This window comes from Tiliqua scincoides, chromosome 4 (genome assembly GCF_035046505.1).
Source record: "Tiliqua scincoides isolate rTilSci1 chromosome 4, rTilSci1.hap2, whole genome shotgun sequence".
In the NCBI taxonomy this organism is placed as follows: domain Eukaryota; kingdom Metazoa; phylum Chordata; class Lepidosauria; order Squamata; family Scincidae; genus Tiliqua; species Tiliqua scincoides.
The window spans coordinates 100,152,741-100,166,551 of NC_089824.1; the positions used below are offsets into that span (position 1 = coordinate 100,152,741).

Here is a 13,811-nt window from a genome sequence, read left to right on the forward strand (position 1 = left end):
GGAAACCCCATTCCTTGTCCAGATCCTGCTGTGTGGATCAGGATAGACCCCCTCCACTCCACAGAGGCATACCCCCAAGTAAGGGAACAAATGTACCCTTACCAAGAGAAAACCTCTGGGACCAGTCCCCTGCAGGATGCAACGTAAACCAGTTTGGCAGCCTGCTTCTGTGGGGTGGGGGAGGAAGCATAGGACTGGGCAGTGAGTCATATAAAATTATGCATGGGATGGATACAAGGAAGTTCTTTTCCCTCTCACACAACTCTAGGATACATTTACTAAAATTGATTGATGAAAGAGTTAAAACAAACAAAAGGAAATACAGGTTGAGACTAATTATTCCTGTGGGTTCCATTCCAAGCACTCACTGGATGGCAAAAAACTGGATGATTTTTAAAAATCAATTTAAAAAACAAAGTTTCTTTGCTCCAGTGATTTAAAAACAGCCACGATGACCTTTGTGATGTAAGATAAGAGTCATTAAGAAGACAATCCATCTGTATGGCAAGTGGTTTTGAGATGCGGGGATGAGCAGCGGCAGTATCTCCTGCTCAAGGTCAGGATTAATCGAACAGTAAACATGACCAACAAGACCTGGCAAAGGGAGGAAAAGACTGAGGAAAAGCCCGTGCACAGAATGCCTTGATCGCCCAGAAGGGGGAAACCTGAAGAAGAAGAGAAAAAAGAAACAACTGAGAATGGAAAGCTTCTTCCCCTCCTCCACCCCTACTGGATCCGAGTGTGCTGTGAGTATAAACAACAGACTCACTGCCCTGGCAACTGAACCTGTGGAATCTATAGATGACTCAGTAATAGGGGTTCCTAATATCAGTATGTGCCCAACTGAAGTGAGGGGGAAAACTGGAAAAGCTGGAAAACAAACTTCTGCCAGTCAGAAGCATAAGTCTAATGGCGTCCAGATAAGGCAGCCTGCCTCTGGTTGTACTTTTCAACAATTGGGAGAAATCTGCTTTATATCTGCAGAGACATTGCTAGTGATATTAGGTCACCTAAACAAAATAGAAGGGCAATTACAAGCCTTAACTCAGAATCCAGCTCAGCTAACTTTGAACGCTGCCAAGTTCCAACCCCCGGTAATTAACGCCGCCGGGGACGCCATTAAATCATCCTCCTCCATATCAGAGACAACAGGCTGTAGCAGAGCACAACATGAAGAACAAAGGAAAGTGCAGCAAATACTCCAAAATAATCAGATACTAATCCACTTCCCCAGAAGAGATGCCCACCTTTGGAAATCTAAAGAAACAATACTTTTGTCCCTCTCCCAACTTTTGAACTTTCAGGTTGTCCCTTTGGACATAAAGCATTTTCATTTTTTATCCTCCCAGTTAATGTACAAAAGACTTTTTCTTGATTTCGGCTCAGCAAGTGTGCCTCTGCAGATATTTGACACAGCACAGTGGCTCAGAAGATTTGATATCTTCCCTCAGCGTGTCTTTAAAGAGCTAGGCACCAGAACATTAGTTAGGAAAAAAGCTAAAAGTGCTGGTGTTAACATCATATCTGGGAAGTCAGATATGCTAATAACACGCAATCCAGATCTTCCTGGTATTCCATCTGCAAGACAAGCTATTGAGAAGGTTAGTTATCAAGTACATGGGCATGATGAACTGGTGGATCTGAAGATAAGACTAGATAGTCTCTTGGAACAAAGCAGACAACCTAACCGCAGGCATGAAGGAAAAGATCTGGTATCTGAGATGACAAGTGAGGTGAGTGAGCTGATGGAGCCTGATATCTCTATAGGTCTGAGTCCACCTTCCAAAAAGCTGTCAAATTTTGTTATAGAAGCTGCTAATATGGCCCAAGAGCCTATGGCAAAGGAAATATGCTTTGGAGAGTTGCAGGGGAGCCCCAGTCTCCCTTTAACATCCAAAGTGGGAGAAACAGAGAAAACAACTAATTGCCAGGACTGCTGTTGGCTCCAGATCCTCACTTCGATGATATAACAGCTCTCCTTGCCCCAGACTTGCTTCTCTCACCATATAAGCCACAGCCTGCAGCTGAGGGGGCAGATAAAGAACACGCTAAGGAACACTCCTTAAGGACTCTCCTGCCCAGCTCCGAAGAGCCTTCAATCTTTGATAAAGCCTCCCAAGGTTTGCCCTATGACTCCTTACAAACAAAGAGGCCATCTGTAAAATCTGGTTCTTGCAGCTGTGATACAAGCTTCCAGCTTATGGACCTGTTGCCTCAACCGGATGTGGATGAGGACAAGCTGACTAGGGAGGCCCTGGAGGCATTCAGAGCTCTACCTCATCAGGAACAACGAAACACCGTGCAGAAAGTGGGAATGCTCTGGAAGGAGCTATCGGATATGATGCAGACTACACATCCTCTCACATCATGCGAGAGTATATCTTTTCCATGGGATTCTCCAATGGTTCCTTCAGACAATGAGCCCTCTTTGAGGGTGTCTTATCAGACTGAGATGTACCAGGAGTCTCCAGTTAGGGGAAGCATGCCTTCCTCCTTCTCTCTTTGGGGCTTTCCTTCTACAGTGCCACCTCTTGTTAGCTCAGTCCAGGCACTTGAGTGTGAGAAACAGTCCTTCAACCATCTGGTCCCTCCACTAAAAGAGACCATCATTAGTGGCCTCTGCCATCCAGATGATAAAATGGAGGTGATGGAGATGCCCAATACACCCATCCATATTAAACAGCAACCTGCCTCTACTGCTTTGGAGGAAGCCATGGCACAACCATCTCAGCTTTCAACAGCAGATACTCAATCAAGCCAACAACCATTGATTCATCCTGTTTCTGATGGCATTCCAGCCGTAGCAGCAACAGGTAATGCTATAGAAGAGATTAATCCGCTGGACCATTTGGAAACTAAGTTAAGATCGTCGGAGACTATTACGGTCAAGCCTGGGCCACAACCACCTGCCACAAGTATGCAGAGGGGCTCAGAAATTCAAATTCCCTCAACTCCAGCAGACTGACTACTACCTCATTGACTTCCTGGAGCCCACCAAGGCCAGTTGAAAATCCTATCCTGGAATATCGCTGGCTGGTCTGCAAAGTCACAGGAGAAAGTGCTAGAGGAAATCTTAAGGGATAGAGATGTTATACTGTTGCAGGAAACATGGGCTACCACACCCATTGAGTTTGAAGGATTCTCTGCAACATCACTCCCAGCACGGAAGAGCGCAGTAAAAGGTCGTCCTGCTGGCGGTCTTGCCATATTAGTGAAACCAGTCTTTAAGCATGAGCTGCTGTTTATGGCTGATAGCTATTGTAAAATCCAGGCAATTAAGCTGAGGTTGCCACATCAAAGTTTTATGGTTATAAATGTGTACATGCCACCTGTAAATGATAAAGTGGCAACCGAAAAGCAATGGGCATATTTCAGTGGCATAATTAATGAACTGACTGGTAAATATCCTGCTCTTATACCAATAATCTCTGCAGATTTTAACTCTAGGGTGGGACACAATAATGATATTATCCATCAACTTTTAGATCTGCCTATTGATATGACCTTACCAGAGTTCTGTCTCTTTGAAAGGCAGTCCAAAGATAGAACAATTAATGCTGCCGGGCTTCTACTGGCTAAATTTTGTATTATCAATGGCCTTACCTGGCTAAATGGCCTAAATTTATTGGGGGATAAAGGCGAATATACCCATATTTCAACTAGAGGTATGAGCGTTATAGATTACATTCTGGTTCCTACTCATTTCCTCTCACAGATAGTGAATTTTAGAGTGGGTTACCCACAGTCTAGTGATCACTTACCTTTAATATGTGATGTGGCCTACTCCTCAGATCGCCATCATAATTCCTACACACAGGTGGAAGAAAGCCACCTTGACACAATTAAAAGAATTAAATGGGATGCAGACACTAAAGATTCCTTTTGCGCATTGTTACAAACTGAGGACATGATTCAGCTATCTACTCAGCTATCCAGACAACCAACTAGGGTTTATGACCTTATTCGAGGTTTTAATATCAACTCTCCAGAACAAATTGGGCCGGATACTTCCGCCTCAAAGAGCAGAGGGCTGGAGAAAGAACTTTACTAAGATAGAGCAGACTTGCTTGACACTGAAGATCGCTGTACGCAGTGCATATAACAAATTCCGAGAAACTGATAGCAGATCAAATTTACAACACAATTTTAAGTTGTCTGCCCAACTTAAGGAAGCTATCAGAGCCTCGTTACACCGCAATGCAACAGCGAGATGGTCACTTTTAATCAAATCTGTGAGATCTAAAAATGTCAAGAATTTCTGGCAAATTATATCAGGCTGTTTCTATAAAAACTCAACTGGTTTCACAGCAATCCCTGCCAAAATGTGGGAGGCACATTTCAAATCAATCTTTTTTGATGAATCTAAACCTGTCTCCATCATTAACATGCCACTCCCGTCAGATATCCCAGATTGGCCTGCAGTTTCTGTGGACGAAGTTCTTTTACTCATTAATCAGTTAAAACAGGGCAAAGCAGCAGGACCAGATTCAATTCCCCCAGATATTTATAAGAAGCACCAGAGTGGTGGGCCCCAATAATTGCAGAACTATTCACCAGAATTGATAAATTCGGGGTACTTCCGGACACCTGGACTAGATCCATCTTGGTTCCCATCTTTAAAAAAGGTGATAAAAAACTTCCCCCCAGTTACAGACCAATCAGCCTTTTAGATCTAGCAGGGAAAATGTATGCCTCCCATCTACTGAAGAAACTCTCAGACTGGATTTCTGATCATACCATCATAGGCCCAGAGCAAGCGGGCTTTAGGCCAAACAAGTCCGCAATTGATCAGTGTGCGGTATTATCCCATCTAATCTCTAAACAAAGGATTCAAAATAAATCCCGACTTTACGTGGCCTTTTTAGATTTGAAGTTGGCCTTTGGCTCCATAGATAGAGATAGACTTTGGGATAAACTTGGGAAGATGGGACTGGACAAAAGGCTATTAATATTAATCCGTGCCCTTCACTCAAACACTTCTTGTCAAGCGAAACTATCTCCAAGGGGTGGCCTCTCGGCCCCAATTCCAATCAACAAGGGGGTCAAACAGGGGTGCGTTCTTGCACCCACTTTGTTCAATTTCTTTATCAATGATTTGGCTCCCTTTTTAGCTAACTTCGATACGCATTCTCCCAAATTAGGTTCAGTGGAAACTCCTTTACTTTTGTACACGGATGATATGGCCTTGATATCCCGCACTAAAATAGGATTACGGAGACCGGTTAACGCCTGTATAGATTATTTTACCAACAACGCCCTGCAGTTAAACTATGATAAGTCCAAGATTGTGGTGTTTGGGCACTCTTGGAAACCGCAGTCTTGGCTTTTTAGTGGTAAATCAATACAAGTCAAGGAATTCCAGTATCTTGGTCTCCGGTTCCACTACTGGCACTCCTGGTCTTCCCATCGCCTCACAGTAATTAACTCATCCAAATTAGTTGTCCAGGCTATAACCCGCTTTTTCTTTTCTTGGGGTAACTCATTTGTTTCAGCTGCTCTCCAAGCGTTTAATGCTAAAGTTACACCTCAAATTTTGTATGGTATTCCTGTTGGGGAATAACAACACTGAGTAGTGGTTATTAGTTGAGTATCTGGTTCTTTAATGTTGAAATTCTATGTGGTCCCTTTAATGGTCTTTTTAAAGGGTGTGTCCCCTTGCTGATTCCTCCTTATGTATATATAGCTTCTTGTTTGCTGACTTTAGTAGAACAGGAGAGTGTATTTTAATCTGTTTTAAGGATTGTTTTAGTGTAGTTGCATGCATCCAGGGGCAGCTTTTTAGGGCTCCTGGTCTTCTAGTTTTAAGAACCTTGATGTGAGAAATGTTTGTATAACTCTGCATCAGATTGTAAGTAAACTGCCTTTGTTCTTAACTTTTGGATCTGAGTTTTTGTGCCTTGGCTTGTAAGCAGCCTGGGTAGAAGATTTTAAGAGTTTTTGCCTGAACCAACAATTCCTATATGGATGCCAGCATTAAATGATTTGATTGAAATATCCATTCAAATTTTTTATACAAAATCTTAGGTGTTCTGCATTGTGTTCCCTATGCGGCACTCTGCCTGGAGACAGGCTAATATAGGCTGGAGTTTCTAGCATGGTCCTGTTTCTTAAAATACTGGGCCAAAGTGTGCTTCAGGGCTGATCAAAACCCTTTGTTAAAAGGGATACTGTCTGACCCACTGTTATCTCCCTGCTTAGCTCTTTTCTATAAGAAAATCAGACAAATGGGCCTTGAGGCAGATCTACAAGGAGCTGCTACACCTGAGGTTTCTATTAGGCTCCTGATAACAAGATTAACTGATATAGAAAGGCAAGAGATTCTGGGTGCAGCACAAAAAAAATGTTCGCCCCTGAATTTCCACCTAAGTATTACATTTGGTCAACAACCAAAGTATCTGACCTTCTTGGAGTGCCCCTTAGCAAGGAGGGCTTTTACATTAGCTCGCTGCAATGGGTTGCCTTCTAAAGACCTACTTGGCAGGTTTAGAAATGCCCCGAAGGAAGAACAAGTCTGTAACTGTGGCCTTAGAGAGGTAGATTCTCTTTTACACATTGTTTTGCACTGTGTTGGCAATCAAGTGCCTAGAGATCAGTACCTTCTCCCATTATTAAGAACTAAAAAAGGTCTTTCTGAGGATGTTTGCCTACAATTTTTGTTAGCGGGAGATTCTAAACTCGTGACCCTTCCAGTTGCGAAATTTTTACACCTGAGTAACTTGAAGAGGGCTAATATGTTGGTCCTAAGCAACCTGGAGTTACCGCGCAAGTAAATTGTTGTGTTTTAACCTTTATCTTTATTTGCTTTTTAAACATATATTTATATATTGGATTGTTTAGAGATATTATGTGTTAATTTTTATGCCTAATAAAGGTTTGATTGATTGAAGACAATCCATCAGGGCTTCACTCAGCAATGCAAAATGATCACATTTCTTTCACCTGCTCAGGGAAAGGGTGGGGTCACCTGGAGAGAGCAGGATTGCTGGATTGTCAGCCAGCTGCCCCCCCCCTCTCTCTCTCATTAAGGAGGCTGTTGTTAAAGGACTGTTCAGTTTTTTAAACTGATTTTAAAGGGGTGCATTTTCCCCTTCTCCAGGGATCAGCACATTCCTTCTCATTTGCAGGGACCATTCTTGTTGAGTCAAATCCATGTATAAATAGGCTGGACCTGTATTTCTTTACCCAGTGTGTAATTAATCTGTAAGTCTCCTTGCTACAGGATGTTGTAATGGCATCTGGTCTAGATGCCTTTAAGTCCAATGCAATCCAATCACCTTTATTGGCATACATATATAATACATGTGGCAACAGCCAATTACAAAACAAACACAGAGTAATGTAAAAACAGAAATTGATACTATAAAATAGGGTACAGACCATTATTTGTAGTAGGTGTACTTGGTGTACTAGGACACTGAAACTAAGAATTTAGAAACCATCTCCATTATATCAATTGTACAATCATTGAGAAAAAATTTTTAATTATCTAGATCGGAATACCCATCTCTATTACGTAAGTATCAGCCGTCCCAAATAGATGGAATGGGAACTAGCATGACAGGGACAGTAAAACAGAATATGTTGGATGGTTTCAAGTTGACCTTGATTGCAGGGGCAGATACGTTCTGCAAAGGGGATCTTACTATACCTGCCCTCTGTGACCATGGACAGCAGTAGATTAAATCTTGCTAAAGAAATAGCACGTCGATTGGATTAGTCATAAAGGAGAGATATGATGCCATGAAACCATGATATAATGGGGTGGAAAAGTTAAGGGGGGGAACAACTTCTCAAAGCCAATTCGTGGAGGTTTTGGAACTCAATGTCCAGTACTCTTTGTTTTATTATCTTATAAATTGCTGGATAAGAGTGCAGGCCCAGGAAATCGAGTGAGAGTCCAATTGTTTTGATTTTTCCCCTCACCAATTTATCCCATTTGAAAGAATCAAATTCCAATAGCATTAGATGTAGGAGGCTACCAGACTTTGAGTAGAAATATATTTTTAACCATTAACATACGGTTAATAGCCATGCTCTGGTTATTAGGAGTGATTGCCCTGTCTCCAAACATAATGCTGCATCGAGCACACTTCTGGATAGGGCGAGTTGCCCTCAAAAAATTAGCTTGTACACACTCCAAGTTATTCTTTATTGAGTTAATCCAGATAGGGCAACCATTAAGGAGTTGTCGCAAAACCTTCGCATTAAAGACCTTCAGTGTGGCTGGGAGATATTGGTTACCCTGCTTAAAGAAAAGCTTTTAAGTCATTTCTGCCCCACATTGCATATATGCAACAGGGACCAAATGTGCAAACCAGTGGGCCAGGCAAAAATGGCTTAAAAGAGGATTGACCAAATTGTAATCTGCATGACACTTGTGTCACACTTGTAACCTGTGATGGAGGAAAAGTCAATTGCAGCTTCAAAGTCATGATGACTGTAGGCAATATTCCGGTTTTAGAACAGCCTACCTCTGAATGCATGATGCATGGGAGTGGCAACAGGATACAGATACCTTGTTGACTTGCTTGCTCATGGAGCCACGTGATGGCCAATGTGAGACAGAGGAAGCCAGACTAGATGGGCCCTTGGCCTGATCCAGCAGGGCTCTTCTTATGTTCTAATCTAGAAGGAAATCCCACTGAGCTAAATAGGACTTACTCCCAGAAAAGCGTATGCTGAATTGCAGTTTAAAGCAATCATGAATGGGTCAAACTGTAGCAGTAAGAATGACTGTTTGCACAGAAATTATCTTCGGATTAATTCACAATTCATTACTTGTAGGTTATGATATACTGAAACATTGGCAAAACCTGAACATGTATTACAGATAACATAATAAGCGATAACCTACTTTCCTGTTGCAGTAGGATATAAATTAGCGATAATTGTTATAATAAAATAGAGAAGAACTAGAGAAGAAAATTATAAGAATTATTACAGATAACATAATAAGCGATAACCTACTTTCCTGTTGCAGTAAGATATAAATTAGAGGTTCAAAGGTTTCCAACATATATATGCAGTCCAATTATACAATTATATATGGGCTAATTGCAGTGGCTGAACAAGAACTGATTGAAATATACCGTTTTATAATATTACACGGAGACAGTAACAAAATGGATATCATGAGTAGTCAGAATTTATCATTTGGGACAAAGGGAGAATTACTCTCTCCAGGATTTTTAATGAAATTTCTGTCACTGAAGGTAAGACAAGCATATAAGTAAAATGCAAACAATGCAAACAAAAAATGCAAGGCTAGTTGTCTGAATGAAAAACCGTGAGAATGTACCCTCTCATAAGGAAGTTGTTTGAAGATGATGAAAGAAACATATCTGAACATACAGGATCTTCAGGTTAGTCAACTGATATTGGCAACCTTCAGTCTCGAAAGACTATGGTATCGCGCTCTGAAAGGTGGTTCTGGCACAGCGTCTAGTGTGGCTGAAAAGGCCAATCCGGGAGTGACAATCTCTTCCACACCAGGAGCAAGTGCAGTCTGTCCCTGGTCTGTCTCCCTGGCTATGGGCCTTCCTTCTTTGCCTCTTAGCCTCAGACTGTTGGGCCAAGTGTCTCTTCAAACTGGGAAAGGCCATGCTGCACAGCCTGCCTCCAAGCAGGCCGCTCAGAGGCCAGGGTTTCCCACTTGTTGAGGTCCATTCCTAAGGCCTTCAGATCCCTCTTGCAGATGTCCTTGTATCGCAATACAAGTCAACTATCTTATCTCATAGTTAACTATAGTTGACATAGTTGACATAAGATAGTCAACTATCTTATCTCATAGTTCTTTTCTTAAAGGCTGCCTATCTTCTGTGGCCCTAGTTTTTGACTAGATAGAATACTCGAATTCTCATGCAAGTAAAAATATGGTTTAAAACATAATTTAATATGTTGCTTGAGTCTTTAAGCCACAGATTAAAACACATTATGGGATCTAGTCCCAACGTTTCACTTTCAACTATGAAAAGCATCTTCATGGGTTGTAAAGAATTTATATCCTCTCATCTGTCAGTTGGCTACTGGCTGAACAGACAGCTCCTGCTTGAATTTTTAGAGGCATACTAACACCCTTTTGCCTGTTCATCATTACCACAATTTCTTATATAGGTTTCTCATCAAAGTTTTTTATTCTAGTACAGTGTTTCTTAAACTGTGGGTTGCGACCATATGTCCGGTGGGTTGCAAAGAGCAGTGCGCCACCATCTTGGAAGTTGGCACCATCTGTGTGGGCGCCGCCATCTTGGAAGCTGGCGGAAGCATCCCGCAAGGAGTAATGGCGCTGCCGCTGCCTGCAAATGGGTACCAAGCGGCTTGCAGTTGGAGGGAGTGAGAGCAGCAGAGGTGGGGTGATTGCCACCTCAAGGCACCAGGAGCCTTAAGAGGGAAGGCTCCAGAGCAGCATGGGGGGGGGGAGGAGAGCGGCCCATTTTAAAAAATGGGTCCCATGCTGAAAAGCCTGAGAACCACTGTTCTAGTATATTTAAGTGCTGGAAGATGGGCATTACTTATATTGAGAGTCTCTTCTTTTTTGTTCATATTGCTTTTGAAATTCTTTACAACCAATGAAGATGCTTTCCATAGTTGAAAGTGAAATGTTGGGACCAGATCCTATAATATGTTTTAATCAGTGGCTTAAAGACTCGAGCAACATATTAAATTATGTTTTAAACTCATCCAACTATGAAAGCCTTAGTATGTTTGTAAAAAATTGTTGTCACCTTAATCTGTTATCGCATTTGACAGAGTTGTAATAAAAAATAAAGGCTGAAATAGGTAGATCTCCCTTTTCAATTATCACAATCAATACTAAGAGTCAATGCATGCTGTGAGCGGCATGGTGGTAACTAATTACATTGACTTGTTCCAATGTGTGCTCCCTGGGGCATTTGGTGGGCCGCTGTGAGATACAGGAAGCTGGACTAGATGGGCCTATGGCCTGATCCAGTGGGGCTGTTCTTATGTTCTTATGTTAATGAAGATCCATTCTTAATATACAAGATTATGGAACCTACCTAGTGAACTTTTAAAGTGTTGGAAATAAATTAAAATGAGAACTTGGAATAAGAACACACAACACCGCCTTCTACTTTTTTAGTTTTTTTTTCAAATCACAAAATCTGCGAAAAAAAATTCAGACACCCCTATGAATAGGACACAGTCCACCTAGCAGAGCAAGTGTTTCAGGAAGCTACTGGATGTTTACAAGAGAAACTGAATGGGGTGGGGGAGAAGAGTCTAGAAGGGAAAATTGTTGGTCTGGCTCTTGATGGTTTGGAACCACATCCACAGTGATTCCATTGTATGTGCTACAGAAACACCTGGAAAGGCAAATACAGCAGAATCCTTACAAATAACAGAGGTAAAAACTATAGCAAACCATAAGAAAATATGTCAATGTCTAGCCTGTAGCTTCCTCAGAGATAATTTTGCAAATCGAACCAAGGTAACAAGAACTCTAGATCTAGAACAAAGTAAAGAAAATCTCAAACAAATAACATATGACCGTAGGGCTCATTTGATGCACCTTCTAGCCAGAACTCAGAAACTAACAGCCCAATCCTTAGCTCTGTGCACTGGCTTACCACCAGCTCACAATGTCACAAGCATGCCATAAGTCACAGTTGCAAGTCTAAGTGCTGGTCCAGTGCTGGGCTAGAGTTGGTGGAAAGCAGTTGCTCTGCCGCTCTATAGTCACCCAAACCACTGGCAACAGAAAAATATATGGGGGTGTGGGGGGGGGGAGGGCGGGAGAGGGCGTTCCGGGGGAGCGAGAGGGAAAGGAGGAGGGTGGGACAGGTGACGGAGGAGGCGAAGGTGGCTGCCTGGGGGACCACTGGATGCCACGGTAGCCATTTTCAGTGCTGCAGCAGCCCCACGCTCTGTGCAGCTCAGGATTGGGCAGTAAAGCTAATGTTATTGACATTGCAAAATACTTCTGTACTAATCACTTTGCAGCAGTTTTCTGAAGAGGAAGGAAACAAGCTAACTCCCACACAATGTTGACCATTATGTCACAAATTGACCACGTGGACCATTATGTCATGAATTGGCCTAATCCATCGAAGGTTTGTGAGCAAAAGCATGGAAAAAACAGACACCATGACACCATGGGCTTAAGAGGCATGTGGAACACTTGCTGTTTATCCTGAAGCCTATTTTCAAAGATAAATTAGAAAGACTACTTTTGACTGCTGATGCTATTGAAATATGGAATGAACTGGGTGAGTTTAAAAAGAGAAATACACAGTGATAAAGTTAAATTACAAGCATTTTTTTAAAAAATGGAACAAGCACCATCCTCAGATCATTTTCTTATAAATCATCTTAAAACTCAGTTTCTGGAGTCAATCCTTAAGTGTTAAGGAAGTGGAGTTGGGTATAACATGGGCATCCATAAACCATCTCTCCACAATGTCTGCTATAATAAATGTTAAGGGTGAACCAGTCAAGAAAGATGTTTGCTAATGACATTCTAAAGGAAGTTACACTAGTGAAGTAGGGAGTGATCATACAGCTTTTAACAGAAGTCATTTATTCTGCCAATGTAGAAAATATTTATGTTCTCTGGACTAGTTCATTCTAAATTGAGAAATCACTTGAGATATGAGAAAGCAGGTGTCAAGTGCAGGTAAAAATCAGCCTTTAGTTAAAAAAGGAAGGCTTCAGGCTGCCTACATTTTGAACATCCTGTTCCACCCTGAGCAGCTAGGAGAAATTGGTTCATTAGTAGCAGCAGTACCAAGATCATGGTAAAGTTCCTACCTCTACATAGCTTTGATTAGCCCAAAGACACATTAACTGAGGGACTGGAGAGAGCTGTGGTTCTAGTTGGAAGAGGTTGGAGTGAGTGGCCTGATAGTTACATAACCTTCTCAAAGGTTTAGAAGGCTCTGCCTTTTAATTGGTTATGAGCTGAAAGTCAGGTATAAAGAAGTCATCCATTTTGGAGGGGGTGTTGGAATTCTTCCATTCCATCATGGATGCCTAACTGAGCAGATATGGTGATGTAGGTTGAGAGATACGTCCTTTGCTTATGCTCAGGGACTGAATACTTTGGGTGAGTGTTAGGTTCAGTAGTTTTTAGGAAACTCAGTAGTTTTTTGTCTATATATTTTCTAATGCCATACTTAAGCACCTGCCATTTATAAGTGTAACATTATTCATATCCAAAATAAACTAAATATTACAACTGTTTTATTGAGTACTAAAGGAATGTGGTTGCATCTAAATCTGGCCTACCCATTCAACATGCTACTAATGTGAGTTATTGGACCAGAGTCTTTAAACGGACTCCTGCTGGGAAGGGGAGCACCAGGGGGTGCAACAACTTGCTAAGCCCATATGTGTTCAGCTGCCCTGACTATCAAAGTGATCAAAGTTGGAGGTCTGTCTCATTACATGGTTAACTAGCATTATCCAGAACCAGACCACACCACAGTAAAAAATACTATATTGTGAGCAAAAAAAAAACTAAACTACCTATACCGGGCTGACTTTCAAGGTCAGTAAATTGCGCTACTAATAAATACAGATCACATATCAAAGCCAAGTGCAAATTATTAAACATGTTGACAATCATTATATAAACTGAATTTACCAGCTTAATGGCTGTGGCATTTCAATTTTCTGTCCATCTACCACCTGGTTCTCCAGTTCCTTGAAATATTTGTTCTTCAAACAATGGAGAATTTCTTTAGCATGGCTACAAAATGAAAAGCATTAACAAAAGTTAATCATATTTGGGGGAAGGAAAGAACACAATCTAAACTTCAAACTTTTCAAATCTCAACAAATCCTAATCCTAG

At 41.6% G+C, this 13,811-nt stretch overlaps 1 protein-coding gene across 3 annotated transcripts in view; it reads right to left on the minus strand.

The window, feature by feature from the left end:
• NSUN2 (NOP2/Sun RNA methyltransferase 2) overlaps positions 1-13,811 on the minus strand; it is a 51,157-nt gene that overhangs the window by 29,367 nt on the left and 7,979 nt on the right. For 2 of the 3 annotated variants that reach the window (XM_066623707.1, XM_066623706.1), the window contains exon 3: positions 13,604-13,708. In XM_066623707.1, the coding sequence (XP_066479804.1) occupies positions 13,604-13,708 (105 nt within the window). Of the gene's footprint in view, positions 1-594; positions 661-13,603; positions 13,709-13,811 lie in introns of those variants that run through there. The other variant, XM_066623708.1, reaches the window with a different exon arrangement.